This window comes from Pseudoliparis swirei, chromosome 14 (genome assembly GCF_029220125.1).
Source record: "Pseudoliparis swirei isolate HS2019 ecotype Mariana Trench chromosome 14, NWPU_hadal_v1, whole genome shotgun sequence".
NCBI lineage: Eukaryota > Metazoa > Chordata > Actinopteri > Perciformes > Liparidae > Pseudoliparis > Pseudoliparis swirei.
This window is the reverse complement of record NC_079401.1, coordinates 9,116,232-9,134,210: the sequence shown is the minus strand read 5'-3', so window position 1 is coordinate 9,134,210 and position 17,979 is coordinate 9,116,232. Positions and strand designations below refer to the sequence as shown.

The 17,979-nt window shown below is 50.1% G+C and overlaps 1 protein-coding gene across 5 annotated transcripts in view; it reads left to right on the top strand.

The window, feature by feature from the left end:
* Nucleotides 1-418: 418 nt before the first annotated feature.
* Nucleotides 419-17,979, top strand: part of LOC130204241 (histone deacetylase 4-like) — a 46,114-nt gene continuing 28,553 nt past the window's right edge. The window contains exons 1-3 of one of the 5 annotated variants that reach the window (XM_056430799.1): nt 419-584; nt 2,773-3,096; nt 13,051-13,119. In XM_056430799.1, coding sequence (XP_056286774.1) covers nt 3,075-3,096; nt 13,051-13,119 — 91 coding nt within the window. In that variant the 5' untranslated portion in view covers nt 419-584; nt 2,773-3,074. Of the gene's footprint in view, nt 1,121-2,772; nt 3,097-13,050; nt 13,120-17,979 lie in introns of all 5 variants that reach the window. The other 4 variants (XM_056430801.1, XM_056430798.1, XM_056430797.1 and 1 more) reach the window with 4 other exon arrangements.

Here is a 17,979-nt window from a genome sequence, read left to right as displayed (position 1 = left end):
TTCATCACAATATTCTAATGTTCTGAGACAGTCCTGTATATATAAATATATTGTATATATATATATATTTATTAAGCACCACGAACAAACTGACTCATGCATACATATATATATGTATATATATATATTATATATATATATATATATATTATAGAGCAGTTAAAGGTGATGTAATGCATCTTTAAGTTATTAAAGACAAGTAATGACCGCGTTGGAGCGGAACAGAGACGTTTCTTGTGATAAACCCGCCCATGACTTCCCCCTCGGTAATGGCCATAACGCCACAGATCGATGATCACGTCTTCGTCCGGCTGAGCCCGCCCCTGGTGAGCGCAGCGGCGCTCCATGTGACGCTGCTGGAACAAAAAAAATCCAGTATGGCGGAATCTGTCAGGAGATGAATTTTCTTGTCCCCCCCCCCCTCCCCTCTCCACCCTCCACTCCACCACCACCTCCTCCTCCTCCTCCTCTGCGCTGAGAGAAAGAAAAAACACCCCAGAGTGTGACATGGGAGAGAAATAATAATAAAAAAAGCCCCCGCGGGACACATGTTGGGACGACTGGCTTCCTGGCGGTGCGTGTAGGTGAGCTGCTCCGCGCGTTGCGCGTCCTCGCGGGATGAATGTGTGCCGCCGCGCGCCGCTTTGATGTTGATATTCAGGCCCGGGATGCGACGCGCAGACGGGATCCATCAAAACAATGTCCGGCTGAAGTTTCCACTCCGCTCCGCCTCGGCGCACCGGTGCGTGCGCGCGTGTGTTTTATATACGTGTATCTCCACGGCTTGTCTTCTTCTCGGGTCTACTTCTGGTAGGAATGCATTTACAACATCTTTTTTTCTCGTTTTGCGACATTTTTTCATCCAAGAAGGGGTTTCTTTGCGCTGTTTGCGGGGCGGGAAGTGTGAAGGCAGCGAAGGGAGGGAGCGAGGGAGCGAGGGAGGGAGGGAGGGAGAAAGGACAGGCGATGTTTATTATGCCGATTGTTGCCGAGCTATTTTTAGTGCGCGGCCGAGCCTCAAGGCTTTAACGCGACACACGGCGTGCTAACGCGCTACTATTGCCGCACGGCCGCGTTATTGGAGAGGGAAAAGTCGCAAAAACCGAAGACGCAGGCCTGCGTAAGTGTGTGTGAATGGTTCGGGATGGGCGGTGGTAATTCTCTGCATGCGTCAATCTTTTTTCTTTTTTGTGAATGGGGGCGTATGGGTTGTTTGGAGCCGTAAAAGCGACATCTAACGCGGCACATTACGGCAGGTTTAAAGTGTCGTAAAGCAGAGGAAACGGCTTGTAGCAGCACGTATTAGTCAGAGGTGGTGGTTTTGTTTATAACGCTACTTCTGGAGTCAGATGCAGCACACGGTGGCGTTATATACCATCATAACTGTGTGTTTAACCCATTTTCCAGGTCTGGTTTTTAGTGTTTTTTTACAAATTATTTCTTCACTTTGGGCTCCAGGCCTTGTCTCCCCAGATCTGTCACCCTGCATCAAGCGAGCTCTTTTTAGGGACAATGGCCAGGGACACGCACGCACACACATGAATACCCCACTCGAGACAGATGAGATGCCCTCGGAGAATGGTGTTGCATGAAGCCCCCCCCCCCCCCCCCCCCATCCATGCATGTCAGCTACTCCCTCTGACACACGTTCAACACCTCCACCCCTCTCCGTTTACATTTTTCCATCACAAAGCACAAGTGTACATGCACTGCAGTGACCGACTTTTTTTTGGGGGGGGGGGGGGCGCAATTTGTCCTGCGGCTGCACTGTCTGGCCCTCTTGTCTTAAGACCCCCGACCCCCTTAAATGCACGCACACACACACACACACACACACACATGCATCCATCCTGCTTTAGACACACACACACACACACACACACACACACGAGAGGACGTGGACATGCACGGTGCCGCCACCCCCCCCCCCCCACCCTCTTTGCCTCAAGAGGTTTTACCCCTTCTATCCGCGGCGGTAAACTCGAATTGATGCTTTGGTCTTGAGCCGTTATTACATCTGACAGCGCTGCTCCAGGCACGAGGCATTCAGGATACCCTCCGAAAAAAACAGAAAGAAAAGAAGAATAATTTAATTCCGGGAACAGCCGAAAGACCAAATAGTTACTTGCAAGAAACGAAGAAAATATTGTTTATCTCCAAAACAAATAGAAGAATCAAAGGTCGCTTTACTGTGTAAAGTATGCATGTTCATGAGACTAACGACCTCATGGTTCCACCATTTTCTACCGTCAAACTTGAGGTCGTGTCGAGTCTTCGGTCTTGGATCTGCACGGCAGCAGTAATTTACTTTAAAAAACACAAAAACAAGCGCAGGATTTCTACAAGTGTCCAAATTAGAAAGCAGGAAATAAATGTTGGAAAAGTGTCGGTGAAAACCGTTTTTAAGTGTCGCGTATCCATTCTTACCGTCGTCAGAAGACCACTTTCAGAGGCTGTGGTTGCTGATTCAGCATTTCAAAAACACAATTGAATTGATGGAGATGCAACTGCCAAGAGTTATATTTACATTAATAGATGACCACGCCATATCAGCTCTATGCTGTAAGTGGAATCCAAGACGTCGGTCAACGGTCATCATTAGTGTCACGGAGAGATCAATACTATGAATAACTTGGAAAATGAGCTGTGTGTGTGCAATCATTAACAGAGATGCCCCTCGACAGCCTTTTCCCCCCCATCCCTCAACTCGTGCTGTCTTTTCTTTCTACTTTTTTCTAACCTCGTCGAACCTTTTTCATCCTCTCTTGATAGGTTGCCAGACAACGAGCTGGCTCTTTGATTGGAGCAGCCAAACCAAAAGCCTCATGGGGATTGGCTGCTGCCACCGGACGTCTGCTTCCTGTTTCCAGCTTCGAAAGAACGTTGGATCAACCTGAAAACACACACACACACACACACACACTTCTGGATAGCCACAGCGTTGGCATGATTGCCGCTCCCTGATTGCCATCTTGTAAATCACACCTCCTCCTACAAATACACACACCGAGCCGGGCGCTCGCCTCCCCCGTACGGCGCGGCCCGCCGCCCGCCTGACCACCGACCTGTCAGCGATGACATCACACAGCCACCAAGGTAAGATCCACGTTGTTACGTAACGTCTTCTTGTTCACCAATCTGTCAGCGTGAATCAAGGTGGAAATTAAATATGTTCAACTCGCAGTTAGAAGGATGAAATAACAATATCACAATAAAAAAAATCCTGTTCACAAGTGACAGAGAGACGGAGAGGAGGGGACGTTTATGCAGCATCTTCTCTGCCTTTGCTCCGCGGCTCGCTAAAACTTCATAAAAACAGTTAAAATCTGTCTGTATGACTGTTAACTGGCTTGATTCAATATGAATGAGGACGAGAGAACGAGAGAACGAGTTCATAACCGGCCGACTCTCCTCTTCGACGGCCAATCAAGGCTCGCTTTAGAAGCTCATGTTTTAGCGAGCTGATAAATTATTCGGGAAGCAGCTGGCAGACGAGGAAAAAAAAAGGTTAACCCCCTTGCCCCGGTCGCCGTGGTACCTGGCGCTGTCGACCGTGTTTACCTCGTACACCTGGGAGTGTGGGCACTATAAATACCACAGCTGAGGTAGCGGGGGCCCCTCGGGGGACGTGAACGAGCCTCAGCCGGCGCCCTCGGCCCTCCGGCAGCTCCCTCACGGACACATCTGAGCACACCGCCGGCGCTCGGAGAAGACGCTCGGTACTCTGGTGGATATGTGTGCTTTTTTTTGTGCAAAGTGTCAGAGGTGTGTTCACCGCCCGGAAATATACGATAATTAACATTTAAGCAGGAAGACATATTCACATGATATTCAGACATTTTTCGTGTTTTGACTGTGGAACAAAATTCGGATTTTCTTTGATTAAATGCAAATTCTGAGTGTTTTATTTTTATTTAAATGGCTTGAAAAGTCAGAAAAGATGTTGTTTGCATCAGAAAGTAAAAAGAAAAGCGTTATTATTTGATTTAAATCCTAAAAAGGTCAAAATAAAAGTAGCGGAGGCAGAGTTATCCTGCCTTTTTGTCCCTGACTCCTAATACACTACACTTCCCACAATTCAACTCAATAGCGTCTCTCATTCGACCCACCTGAGCCTTCAGGGTGGCCGGCCTGTGGAAATAAATCAACTTCTGAAAAGTCTAAAAACTTAAAACAGCCTTTATTTAAATCAATAGATCCTGAAAGTTGTAAAATGCACTAATAGCCGATTTATCTTATTTATCTTTGTGCTGCTCTTTTTTTTGGGAATGAGCCCGAGTCGTTTCACAGCCACTGAGCTTTCTTCACGAGAAAACTGTCAAATCCACCAAAAAGTACGTACCCAGTCGTACGCACTCGTGGGGTATCAACACGCGCTCTTACTTTCTACAATACTCAGAGAAAAGAACCCACCGGTCCATCATTATTTCATGGCAGTGGCGATTCTGTTGGAAGAAGACACACATCGATGTCGAATCAACGCCCAGACCCGAACACAGCCGAGCCAGGAGACTCCAGCAGCCGCGGAGCAGATAAACAAAGCGGCTCCTGTCAAAACGCCATCATCTTAATTTCCCACGTTGCACCTCCTCTTCCCCTCATCTCCTCAGTCGGGCCAAACCTGCAAACTCTCACCTCCCCCCCCCTAAAAATAGCAGAGATCTTTCTGTGAGTCCAGGAGGCCGTTTGTTTCCGTCTTGTTTGCCTCTGAGAAGCCTTCAGAGGGAATCGGTCCCCGGTCCTCCGAGCGCCGCCAAGTGTGGGCGTCAAGTCGAGGTGTCGCTTCTTACTGCTGCTTGAGCGACAGCTCGGAGACGCGCTCGCCGGGCGTCGGTACGATCTGAGACGGGAAAGAAATGTGCAACGCCGTGTGGCGGCGCTCGTCAGGGTCCCTTCTTTTTTCTCTTTTTTTTCTCACTGAAGTGATATTTTCAGAAGTGAGAATGAGCAGGGTCAGGTGTCGGTTACACTTCCTTTGGTGTAATTGTTCTTTTAAAGGGAAAGATGCGAGGGAACTTGATCCCGGAGGAAATTGTCTGCTCAAACTGTTCAATTAGTTTTTAAATGAGTGTCATCAAACAACATTTGGCTTTGTTCTCGGGTGCCAACTCTTTTCTTTGTTTTATTTTTCTGAGGTACCAGGTCTCAAAGTGTAAAGCCCTGTGTGTGTGTGTGTGTGTGCCATGTTCCCGCGCTACGCAGCAGCAGCTCTGGCGGGTGTTTTCCGGCGTGCGTTCCTGCTTGCGTGCCACTTCTGTAATCTGCAAATGAGCTTAGCAGCACGCATGTTTTTGATCCAGGATTTACTCATTTTCTTTATTACAGCGACAGCGGGATTTTAGATTAAACATTTACCATAATGCTCTTCCAAGAAAAGTGACCCACTTTGTCGGGTTTATATTGTTCTAGAACAAAATAAGAGGGGGGGGGGGGGGGTCAGGTCGATGCAGCCCTCACAACATCAGTCAACATCAGTCTTTTTTCCTTTTTAAAAATGTTTACAAATTTTTTGGAGGGCATTCCAGCAAAAAGGCCAGAGTGTTTGCTCAGGAGTGATTACTCTTGTGTGCCGAGAGCTTTAGCACATTAGCCGGAGACGTTTGTCTTAGCGAGGAGCTAACGCTTCGCCACAGATCAGCAGGCTGAGCTGAATATAGAACAGACGATGAGACTCAGAACAGTGTGCTGCTGAGTCAATGAAGTCTTTGTGATCCACTTCTGTTCCTCGCCCTTGACTCGGAAAACAGTTTGCTCTCAGGGTTCATCCTCAAGTGTTTCCCGCAATTCTCCGGGGCGCCTCGGGAGTTTTGCGGTCACCTGAACATCATTTTATTTTCTGCGAGGGAGATCGGTCCGTATTCGCGGCTCGCGTCGGCACCATTACGGGCCGGATGACGAGCTCTCAGGGCGGCCTCCTTCACGGGGGTCAGTGAGTTGTTGAAGGAGGCCGGGCGATGCCACTCACTGCTTTTATATTCCGAAGTGCATCGTCGTTCCAGGAAACTCTGCAGCTTTCACTACTGGAGCAGGAACAGGGTGTGCACATGAGTCATCCACACACACACACACACACACACACACACACACACACACACACACACACACACACACACACACACACACACACACACACACACACACGCAGGTACTACTTGTGATTCTCAATAAATGAGAGGTTTGAACTTTCAGTATCTTCATGCAAATTTGTAAAAAAGAGCATCAGGATATTGAAACTGTTCAGATCACATATCTCCTGCTTCATTCTGCAGGGCGTGTGCGTGGGCGTGTGCGTGGTGTGTGTGAGCGCCTTTTTACGGCTCTGAAACGGCAAACTTCACACAGCGTTCCCTTCCCCGGCGGCTCGGCGATATCTGAAGTTACAAGCGCAACCAGTTCCTGTTTCACGCGGCCTTGAAGGAAAACAACAACAGTGACGGGGAGTGAAGTAAACGGTGTGAGGCCAGGGGGGTCGTGTCACTCAGGATCAGCTGTACGATCACCGGTTACAGATAATTTAATATTTCTAAGATTGTTTTATGGCCTTTTTTTCATTGCGGTGGGAGAACACAAACCCTCAATGTGTGCAATAATGTGAAATATTAAGTGCAGAGAAACATTCACTGTAGAAATAGATAGTGACATAGTTTGTATTCCTCTTTTGTTCTCTCTTGTACAAACAACACAATTGTAACCGATAGTAACGGAGGTATAAGAGCGCTGCCGTTTTCAAGGTTATAGACAGACGGAGAATTCGGTTGGTGGCCATCTTCAACATTAGACCTTCAACATCAGACTACAACCCTCAAAATGTGGCAGTATTCCTTTAAGCATCGCAATCCGCCTTCTGCCGCATGTAAAACCTGTGAGTGCACTTCTACGTGTGACTAAACCTGCTAGTTTCATCAGACTGAGGGCTCTGTTAAAAAACCCGACACCGTCACTCAACCCTGTGTGTCGCATTTGCGTACACGGCAGAGACAGGAGAAAAAAAGCTTAACTTTCACTCGTACGGTCGTGTTTTTTTCTCTCTCTCGCTTCGTGGGAGTAATTGGACGGCCCGTCGTCGGGTCTCACGCCTGTATTTGATAAACACTGCAGCACAGTACGGATCTCTGGACGCCTATAAATCCATATTATGGATTTTCATTTTATTACACCTGCCAGATGCTATTAACGGGGGCAGCAGCGGTGGCGCGGAGATTTAAGGAACAGACTTGGGACTGGAAGATCACTGGCTTGCACTGGAAGAAATGTGAATGAGAAGCCCTCCCCCCCATGTCAGAGAAAGTGAGGAAGGTGTCCTTGAGCAAGACACATCATTCCGAACTGGTCCAGAAGAGCACATCAAACTGTGAAGAAAGAAGCTTCCACATCTTCTCAAAAGTCGAACATCTCGTAGAAGTACTCCCTCTGCAGCGGCTGCCAGTCTCAAGATGCACACGAGGCCAAAGGGCACGATGGTTCACGCGTTACATTTACATTTCTCTCATCGCATGCACTCTCCCAGAGGGAGCCCCTCGGTTCATCCTCGAATCCAGACGCACGCCATCGCACATCACGCTGCTCAAATCCCGGGGTGAAAGGGGTTAAAAGTTTTCGCTGCAATAAAGAGGGCCCGGCTTATCCCCGCGTCTATTTATAGAATCGCACACACGCGAGATAATCACATGTGCGCGCACGGCGAACAAAGAATCATAACATGTGGTCTCCCGTGTCGCTTCTCCTGTCATGTGACACGAGCACGATGCCTCGCCGCCGGCTGATTCGAGCCCCCGGGTCGCCGTGGTCGTCCGGCCCGTCCACCGACGTGTCGTTTTCCAATCCGACGTGTCGTTTTCCAATCCGACCCGTCGTTTCCAAAATTGTCGAACCTCGGTGAACCCTCCGGTGAGCAGAGCCAGCCAGCCAGTTCGCCCCCCCCGTCCCATGTGCCACCGACTTGGCTGAACACTACAAACAGTCCATCCCAGAACAAACCCGCCCCCCCTCGGGTGGTGGTGGTGGTGGGGGGGGGGGTGTCTCTTGTGCATAGAGCGACCCCCCCCCCTACATGCACAAGCCCTGCTTTGTCCTTGTGCAAATGGAGCGCAGCACCCATCCCATCCCGCCTCCAATAACAAACGCCCAGTCCTGGACTTCAGACGGGGGTTTCTGTGTCCCGGCTACATTCGAAAAAGCTCCGTTTTTAATTGGTATTGGCACAGAGACGGCATGAGAGGGAGGGGGGGGGGGGGAACAGGACGTGTCTTTTGTACCCCCCCCCGTCTTTTGTCGCGTCCCGGCTGAGAAACGGGATACGCTGACCTGTCCAACGAGCTGTCGGCGGCAATTACGGTTTACACCGCCTCCTCGGAGCCCTGTCTTTGCCTTCTGACACCACCGTGCCCAACACCGAAAACACCAAATGTGAACCGGTGCACCTGTGACTCTGTCTGCACAGTCGCTGCAGAGCGACTGTCATCTCACACGCCGTGTGGGCGTTTGTTGTTCCGAGGCATTAGGCCCGGCCGCCGAGGCTTTAGAGTTGCATCACCGATCGCCTAGCAACCGCGTGTACACGTCCATTAAGAATCGACCGCGCGAAAATAATCACGAAGCAGGGTTTTTCCTGGGTCAAAATGGGTCTTCGGTGCTCCCCAAAAAAAATTGTTGGCGCGCGCGCACGGTCTCTGTATTGCCATGTCACCGTAATTAGCAGACATCTATGTTTTTTTTCTTCTTTTTCCATAAATAATGGAGGCAATGCTTGAGGAAATCATTTTGCGTAAAATAGATCGGCTAATAGATTGACAATTAGAGATGCACCGATCAGGTTTTTTGGTGCCGATCACCGATCACTGAAATCAGTATCTGCCGATCACCGATAATACCGATCACGGTGTCGATTGAAGCATTCTATTTATTGTGTAGCATTATTGCCTAGGACTATGAGGAAATACATATATAAAGCAACTCAAACATTAAAGAAATTACAGATTTCTTTAAACATTTAGGACTTTTACTTTGAAAAATGTTCAAATTGAAACATTACAATTGTTTGATTGCTATTATCGGGGATTTCAGATATGTATGGAACACATCTGCATCATTCATTTCCTGGAACTCTTGGGGAAATCTTTATACAGGACTTTGTTTAACATACAAAAGTCTGACTTATTTTTATAAACTCTTCCTTGGTGCAGTAAAAATGTTTTAATGTTAGCATAATTTAAGCTAAATCTCAGAAACGATCTATAAAGATACAAAATCAGTTCATTGTTTTCTTGTATGTTATTTAGTGTATGATTTGTCGACATCTTATTTTGAAAAACGGATGTTGTTTCACGTGGTTCTATCCGCTAACTTTGCAAAACCGGATGTTGTGTCACGTAAATCCTTCCGCTAACTTTATCAAAAGCCTCGCGCTCCCGATGGAATGCGTTTACCGTGAGCATCAGCCTATAGGGGCAGACATGTGAGAGTCGGCTGAGTCGACCCAGTGATTCAACTCGGGGGACGGGGACGCCGCTCGGTGGTGAGGATCCCCTCTGACCTCTCACTCTGCGGCCCTCGCCGGGCGCATCGTCTCCGTTGCGATGCGCCGCGATTGAAACGTCTCTGATAGTTCTCGCAGATGTTACGTCATCTGATCGGCCGTTTTGAGAACGTCGATCAAAACCGATAATGGTAATATCGGCCGATATGGATCGGCGCCGATCAGATCGGTGCATCCCTATTGACAATAGTCCAGGTGTATTCGTGCACGTCGGGCTGTTGAGTGACCAGCAGCTGGCCGCTCTGTCCATTCACCTCACAGTTGCGTATTGATCAGACAAGAAGACACGCTTATCAACTCGATTACTATTGATCAAAACAGAACGAGGGTTCTGCTGTAGCCTCCTTGAAACATACTATTGAGAACATATTCGCTGACATGCACGTGATGAACACAGGTTTTTTTGTTGTTTTTTCCATCGCGGACTTTTTTTGCCTTAGGCGCTCGGGAAAACGGCGTAGGCGCGCGCCCAAATGTTCTCTATGCAGGATAAACCCTGCTAAGTATACGGAAAGTGTTCTGAGTGGCGTATGTCAAAGGTGACGTGTGCAGGTCAGTTCAATCATTTTTTGTTTTTATCCTTCTTTTATCACACTAACAATAATTGCTGCACTGGGTCCCAGAATGCACCGGGGCAAAACATGCTTGACGCACATGGTTAGAAATAGAGCCTCCAAAGTTGCGTATTCAAACGACGGCGTTCGCGGAAAAGCACAAAGAAGCGCTCACACGCACCGCGGGTAAACTGCATTACCGCCGCTTCCCCCGGCATGAAACGGGGGTCACGCGGTCGTTGGAAATCTCGCGCAGGGGCCACCCGACCTCTTTTATCCGTGACGTCACATTGGCGACCCGGTCTCTTCAAGGAGAGGCGTCTTTGATTAATCGTATTGTTCCTGTCGGGTTCACCTTGGACGAGTCACCCCTGGACGAAGCAGCCAGAACGGAAGTGCGCTGAATGTAATGAGGCTGGAGCATCCTTCCTCCCTTCTTCCTCCCGTCTTCCTCCCTTCCTCTGTCGCTCCTTTGTGGCACGGACATCTCGTTCCTCTCCCGCACAACAAAGACCTCTGTCAACACGGAGCATGCAGGCCGGAGTGGAGCCCCATCCTGTCTCTCTTTCACCGTCACACACTACGCTCAGCAATGCAGCAGACGGGGCCCTCCGCCATTTAGCACCACCCTCCTGCACCCCCCCCCCCCCAGAGAGCAGATCATAACATGCATGTTTTTCAACGAGCGGTAGCTGCATTAGCTCGAGCCGACTGACTCTGCCTGAGGCGAGCCTAGGCTATTTATAGCTCCCTGTCTCCCGATGCCTGCCCAGAGGAAAGAGGAGGATGGAGGGAAAGAGAGAATGGAGGGAGGGAGGGAGGGAGGGAGGAAAGGGGGCTGCTGGGTAACAAGGCTACATTCAAGATTGATGGCCCCCGTACCACGACATGGGGCACTTCTCTGCAAGCGCGTGGCGATTGTGTTTGACGCGTGTGTGTCACACCTGCGTGGCCTCCGCATGCGTCTCGGGTTTCAACCGCGCGGCCCGGACCGAAAGCGTATCCGCCGTTTGTCATAACTAACCGCGGACCATGACTCCCCACGCTCACAGGTTAGAGATGTAAAGCTGAGACCGGCAACAGCAACACCGGCTCGGGAGGACTCCGGGCCACAGGTGTCATGACACATTTACATCGCAAAAAAACCAGTGTTTTCATTTGAATAGCCTCGTCCAGAGATATCCGCTGTCATGGGTGTGTTTGTTTTGGGGAGGCAGGGACGTGCGAGGTGGCCTGACCCCCCCCCCCCCCCCCGCATATTTGACGGTTAAAAACAACAACAAACCGATTAATTCTGATACGTTAGAATCAGAATCAGAATTGTATTTATTGCCAAGTAGGTTTACACCTACCTGGAATTTGTTCTGGTGTATAGGTGCATACAGTGAACATAAAATGAACATAAAACATGAAACACAATAAGTACTATACAAACACAATAAGTACTACAATACAAAAAGCAGGGCAGGAGTGCAGGCAGTGATATCTGGCAGCAGCTGCCGGTGAGAAGACCACGGTGAACAGAAACGGGACCAAAGATGAGTCCTCGCCCTGGTCCCGAGGGATTGGTGCATCATGGGTGCAGCCATTCATGCAAGGTGGTGCGAGACGAACACACACACACACACACACACACATACATAATCAGCGCACAACGTGTCCTCCAGCTTTATGGCCAATTAAGTGTGTTTGTGTGTATGTGCCAGTCTGGTCCAGGGAGAATTCCAGAAATAGATCATGCACAGTGAGACACTCTCCTGTTTCCCTCTTTTATTCCCCCAAAGGGATTTGACATGGGTTTCCATCTCCCATCCAAAGGAATAATTGCATGTTTGAGCGCCTCAGATGTCACTCAGCCTTGTGCTCAGAATATATATATTTATCTATATCTGTATTTATATATATATATTTATATGCATGGATCAGGTGCCCATGATTACTAAAAAAGACATGCACATATAGAGAATGTGTGTGTCGGTAGTCGCAGATTGGTGTGCAGCCGCCATGCATGTCAATTCCATCCCCTCCTCTCTCCTCCTTTTTTTGGGTCTTTTTCGGGTTTTTTTTTGCTCCATCGCCTCATCTTCATCACCTCTCTCTCTCACTCTCTCTTTCTCTCCCCTCCTTACCTCTGTCTTCCCCCTCTCCCCAATGCGTCCTCCGCCTCCTCCTCTTCCTCCTCCTCCTTCACCCCCTCTCTCTGTCGCTCTGCTTTTTATAGCCATGTCTTCCCAGGGCTCGGCAGCTACAAAAGCCTTTTCATGTTGCCACTATAATTACAGCCTACACACTTGCACACCCACGCGCGCACACACACACACACACACACACACACACACACACACACACACACACACACACACACACACACACACGCGTGCATACAAACACAGGAGGGCGGCCACGGCCGTGTGTCTTTGTGTCTGCATGTGTGTGCGTTGGGTGTGCGCTCTCCGCATGTGCTGTTATACACAAAAGGGTGAGCTATTTTTACCACTCTCCCTCCCACCCCTCGTCTCCATCCCCCCCCCCCCCCCCCCCCCCCTTCATCCCTCTCCTGCTGCTGCTGCCAGCCACATTTGCTATGCTGAGCACAGGCGGTGTCAGTCGAGCCCCACCATCCCTCCTTCTCCTCGCACACACACCGAACTCGCACACAAGCACAGGGGAGCCGATGAAGGCTGCTCCCTTCGGCGTCCCTCCGATTCTCGGGCTTCTCTCAGAGCGCCCCCGCAGCCGACAGTTCAGCAGCTCGCTCCTTTTTTTCTCCCCGCTGGTCATGCAGCGGGCGGTCGCTCGGGCGGCGGGCGCGCGCCTGCAGCCTCGCGGATGACCTGAAGCCCGCCCGCCCCGCACCGGACCGCGCTCTCGACCGCCTGAATTAGAGCACGCTTTGTCGCCGGCGGCCCGTCTCAATGTTGCGGACCATATTTGAAGCGGAGTGTGCTCTCTCTCCCGCAGAGGGGATCCTGGGGAAGGAGCAGCCGCTGGAGGTTCTGAAGACGTCGGCGCTCAACCACATCCCAACAGGTTGGACTCTGTGTGCATGTGTGTGTGTGTGTGTGTGTGTGCGTGTGCATGAGCTTCTGTAAACCAAAGACAGTGCATGTGTGTGTATGTGTGTGCACCTACGTGATTTCACTATTAACCGCATCCTGTACAACTTTGCATGCATATGTGTTGTTCCTGGAGCGGCTCTGATTTCCATCCAGCTCCAATTATCAGAGCGACCTCCTCACTTTGAATGCCGTCCGTTCTCACATCCACGAGCACGGCCGACCCCTAGTTGCTCGTGGATTTTTAATAAGTCCAAAGAAGAGTCTTGCGCGGTTTTGATTTATGCAGTGCCATTTTGTTGAATGAAAACGCAGCCGCACCGAATGTTGGCGCTCGGCTCGTGAGCTCGCGTGAAACTGTTGTCGAAACGACTCGAGAGGAACGGCCGCCGGGAGCATGAAGCGAAAACAAAACAAGTACATTGAGACTGTCTTGGTGAGGCGTTTGCTGCAATTCCCCCCCGAGACAGGAGCGGAGATAGTCCCAAAACAGATCGGAGCTTCCTCTTATTTAGTGAAAAATATCGATATAAATAGGAGAAAATAGGCTTCTCTCTCCAAATCCCCATCTGCTGCCATCATTCTTTCTCCTTTTGCAAGAACACAGTCACAAACATCACAAAGTGTTGCGCCGTATTTACAGAAGCTTCCTCCACCTCCAGTCCATACAAACACTGGCAGGGTGGAGGAGGAGGAGGAGGAGGGGAGAGGAGGCGAAGCTGTGAGGCGAGAGTACACAAATGGAAGGGGCACAGATGGAGATGAGGTAATCTGAAGGAGAAACAAGTCTGTGGTAATATATGCATAATGCATTATCTGATTCCACGATGAGGACGCTTAAATTGCCCCGTGCTTTTTCATTTATCACCGCGGAGAACCATTTTTTGATTCCCCCCCCGTCCCCCGTCAGAAAAAATAATGGAAATAGTGAAAGTGCGATTCATAATTTACGGCCCATGCTGCTCGTTGGCTCCTGTGATGCAACGGAGAGAAGCAGGAAGCTGCGGTTCAGCACTCTGTTGCTCTGGAAGAACAAATGAACGATAACTTCTTCCTCGCTTTGACCCAAAGCCCCGTTTTCTCTCTCGTCCCAGAACCTTGTTGTCTGGTTCTTTTTTCTCCTTCTGCAACGTCTCCGGCGAGGCTGATGAAATATTGAAATTGACTGGAGTGACTTCATCGGATATTCTCAAAATCTGTTGTCTTGGATACAGAGCTGACGGGCACCCCCCCCCCCCCCCCTCGACTGTTTGGATGCGCACCTGTTTAAAAAAAATGCAATTGCTGCGTCATTGAAGTGTCGAGCGCGCGCCGCTTTTCTTTTGGGGATGCAAAGCGGTGGTCGGGGAGCATCACGGCTCAAAGCAAACTCACCCGGGTTTGGTTTCACGCAAAGCAGCCAGCGCCGGTCGCTTGCAATAACTGTGTGTGCTCACGACGCGTTGAGCCGTGAACCTGGAGACCTCTCGACAAGAGAGGAGCTGAAACAGCAGCCGTACGTAAACAAACCGCTGAGCTCCAAATATGCAGAACGTCTCCTCTGTTGTAAATGACATTTCGTTTCGCTGACGCTTTTATCCAAAGCGAATAACCATCATGTTACAATGCTACAGAGAGCAACTCAGGGTTCAGTGTCTTGCTCAAGGAGACATCGACTAGGGCGGGGATTGAACCGCCAACACCCTGATTGAAAGACAGACCTGCTACCCACTGAGCCACAGTCAACCATGTTTGGGGTTTGGGCTGTTGGTGAATGGACAGAGGGAAGTGTAGAAGCAAACTGTAGGAGAGAGAGCGAGAGAGAGAGAGAGAGAGAGAGAGACGAAGGTCCCACGGCTCGAATAGAATTTCTCTTCATTTTTCACCGCCGCAAAGCTGGAGAGCTGCAGCAGATGAACTGGTCAGCCGATGAAGTTCTTAAGTGGCCCATAAAATGCCTCGTCTGGAGCGCAGGAGCTTTGGAGGCGATCACTAGAATGTCAGAGCATTGGGAATAAGTTAGGGCACGGTCTTAAAAATGTCGTCTGACCAGCAGTCCAACACCAAAGCGGGGACAAAGTCATTTTTTGGGTGTTTTATTATTATTATTAACGCTTCCCACACGAGCGTGAACTGTGCAGCGTAAACACTCGCGGGCCTCGACACATCCTCGCACGTCCCTGCACCTCGACGCCAAACCTCCACCCGTCAGGCTCCAGACGTCAGCGGGGGCCGCGACATGTCGGAGCTCACCTTCGGGGCAGAGCGCGGCCCTCCCTGCCCCCCCACCCTGTCGTTGGCGTTCCAGTCTTCGCTCCCCGAGAGGTCACCGCGATCACAGTCGGCCTTTTTCCCCCCCCGCTGCGAGCTCATAACCAGGATGTGCTTGTCGAAAACAACACCAAACGAGCGTTTGCATTTAGGCAGAACTCTGAGATAACGTAGGCGGATGTTCACGCATCCCACCCTCAGAGACCAATCAGTACGCCGGCCGCAGCTATTTCCCCCCCGTCAACAGATGTGCTACTTGTTGGCTCTCATCTCTAAATTCACCGCGAAGCCCCGTGCACAATCTCTCCTCTTCTTTGTCGTCTCTTTGCATGCGTTAAAAAAGCATAAGGAAAGAAAAAAAAAGCTTGTCTCGTCTCAGCGTGACGTCTATTAAGCCCGACGAGTGCGGAGGCAGTCGGACCGCGGGATGTGCGCTCGGAGAACCGGGGCCTCAAACCGGAGACGCCAAGCCTCGGCATTGTCTGGTATTAATAGATCGGCAATTGGAGCCAGAAGAGTTGTGGAGCGCGCCGGAGGGGTTGTAAACAGATTGTGATCCGTTGCGGGGAGATGGAGCGAAGGAAAGTGAGTGAGGGAGGGACCCGCTGAAGGAAGAGAGGGCACGAAGGAGGAGGATGAGAGGAGGGAGGAGAGCTACCTGCCCGGAGGGAGAGAGGTCAAGGAGTAAAGTTTCGGGCAGAGAGAGGAAGTAAAAAAAAAAAAAAAAGATTCCAGAGAGAGGGGAATGAAAAAAAACAACAACACTCGGATCACGATGAGTTCTACGCGGTGGAGCGGAGATCCAACCGCACGCCTCAAATATGTTCCATATCAAAACCGAAGGAAACTTTGAAGCGCTCGAAAGGAAAGGAGCGAACAGAAAGAGACGCAGACTAAAGTACCTGCTCCTCTCAACCGAGCGTTGGCTCCGGGTGAGCTGTCAGCCGCGTGAAGCTCCTCCGCTCCCCCGCCAGACGAGACGGGAGCGTCCCCCCCCCCCGCTACCCGCTACCCGGCACACATCTGTGAGCCGAGGTGCGTGTCTGAAGGCGAGATGTGCCGAGTTTATCTTCGCCAGGTTAGTCTGATGGGCCGTGAGAGCTTTTTAGATTCCGCCGTGCGTGTTACCGGGTAGTTTAGCGCGCGTGTGTTTCGACCTCTCGTGGCGCCTTTTATTGAGCGCGACCTGTTACAGCTCTGCAACCAGTGATTGTTTTCACCATTGATTCGTCTCGTAATTATATTCTGGCTCACGTTATCAATTGTTTGGTTAAAAAGCGTCATAAGAAAGTGAAAAATGCACATTAAAATTGTTTAAATGTGTCCAAAACTCAAAGGCAATCACTCCATTATGAAGAACAATCGGCTCACTACCACACATGTGTTGCACTGTTGCTTGAAAAGCTCCTGAAATGGTGAATTGGTCATCAAAACAGGGCCTTGAATAACTTCAATATTGTCTCACAGTTATTCTCCTAGCTGAACCATCTTTTGCTGAAGGTCGTCTTGACTCATTTGCAGCTAAAGATGTGAACGTTTTGCATGAAGGACTTTTCTACGCGCATGCATGGACACACACAATATTTGTGAAAAGAAACATCAGAATACGAGACCGGCGCTGAAATAATGAGATGCAAAAATACAGTAGCAAACTATTATCTGACACTAATCCCACATTATTCTTTTGTTTTTTATGATCCTCCATCTTGGGGTTTTATTTGTTTGGGAAATGTTGGCAAATTCCAGGCCAGGAATTTGAGCACTGGGTATTAAAACCACATGGTTATTATAGGGGGAGGGGGAGGGGGGGGGGCGGACACATGCAGCTAAATGGGACGCAGGAGATATTTGATGCACTACAACCGGCGTGGAGGGTTTTCCTTTGCCTTTGGAAGCTAGGGGAGCAGGTCGAGAGACAGAGTGAGTGAGAGAGTGCTGTGTGTGTGTGTGTGTGTGTGTGTGTGACGTTGGTTCCTGGAAAAGCAGAGGGCTGCAGAATAAACAGGCTGCATGCCTGAGACTGCCCTGTGATGTCACCACTGGGCAAGCGAGGGACGAGGGGAGGAGAGAGAGAGGGGGGAGAGAGAGGGAGAGAGGGGAGAGGAGAGGAGAGAGACGCCCAACATGAGAGGGGATGAACGAGGAGCAAAAAGCGTCGGAGGTGAAGAGCAAGAGGAGAAGTCAGATGAGCAGCGGACGGAGCGAGCTGTCATTCGCAGCAATAGACTGAAGGAGGTGCAGCGATAAGGAGGAGAGAGGAGGAGGAGGAGGAGGAGGAGGAGGAGAGCACCGATGGGTACGTTCACCGACGCCACCTATTCCCCCGTCTCTATCCGCATCTCCCTCTCGCCGGCGTGACAGAGACACGCGGCGCGTTTGTGTGCGTCACCATCGCTGTGTGTGTGTGTTGTGTCAGGGACTCGATAACCAAGAGGAACATTTTGTCCGGGGACTGTGCGTGTCTGTTTGTGTGTGTGTCTGTTTGTGTGTGTGTGTGTGTGTGTGCATACGATTGTGTGCATGAGTTATGGATTTGCACGAGGTTGGAGCCTTTGTGAGTTTGTGCAGCTTGTCACATCTCAAC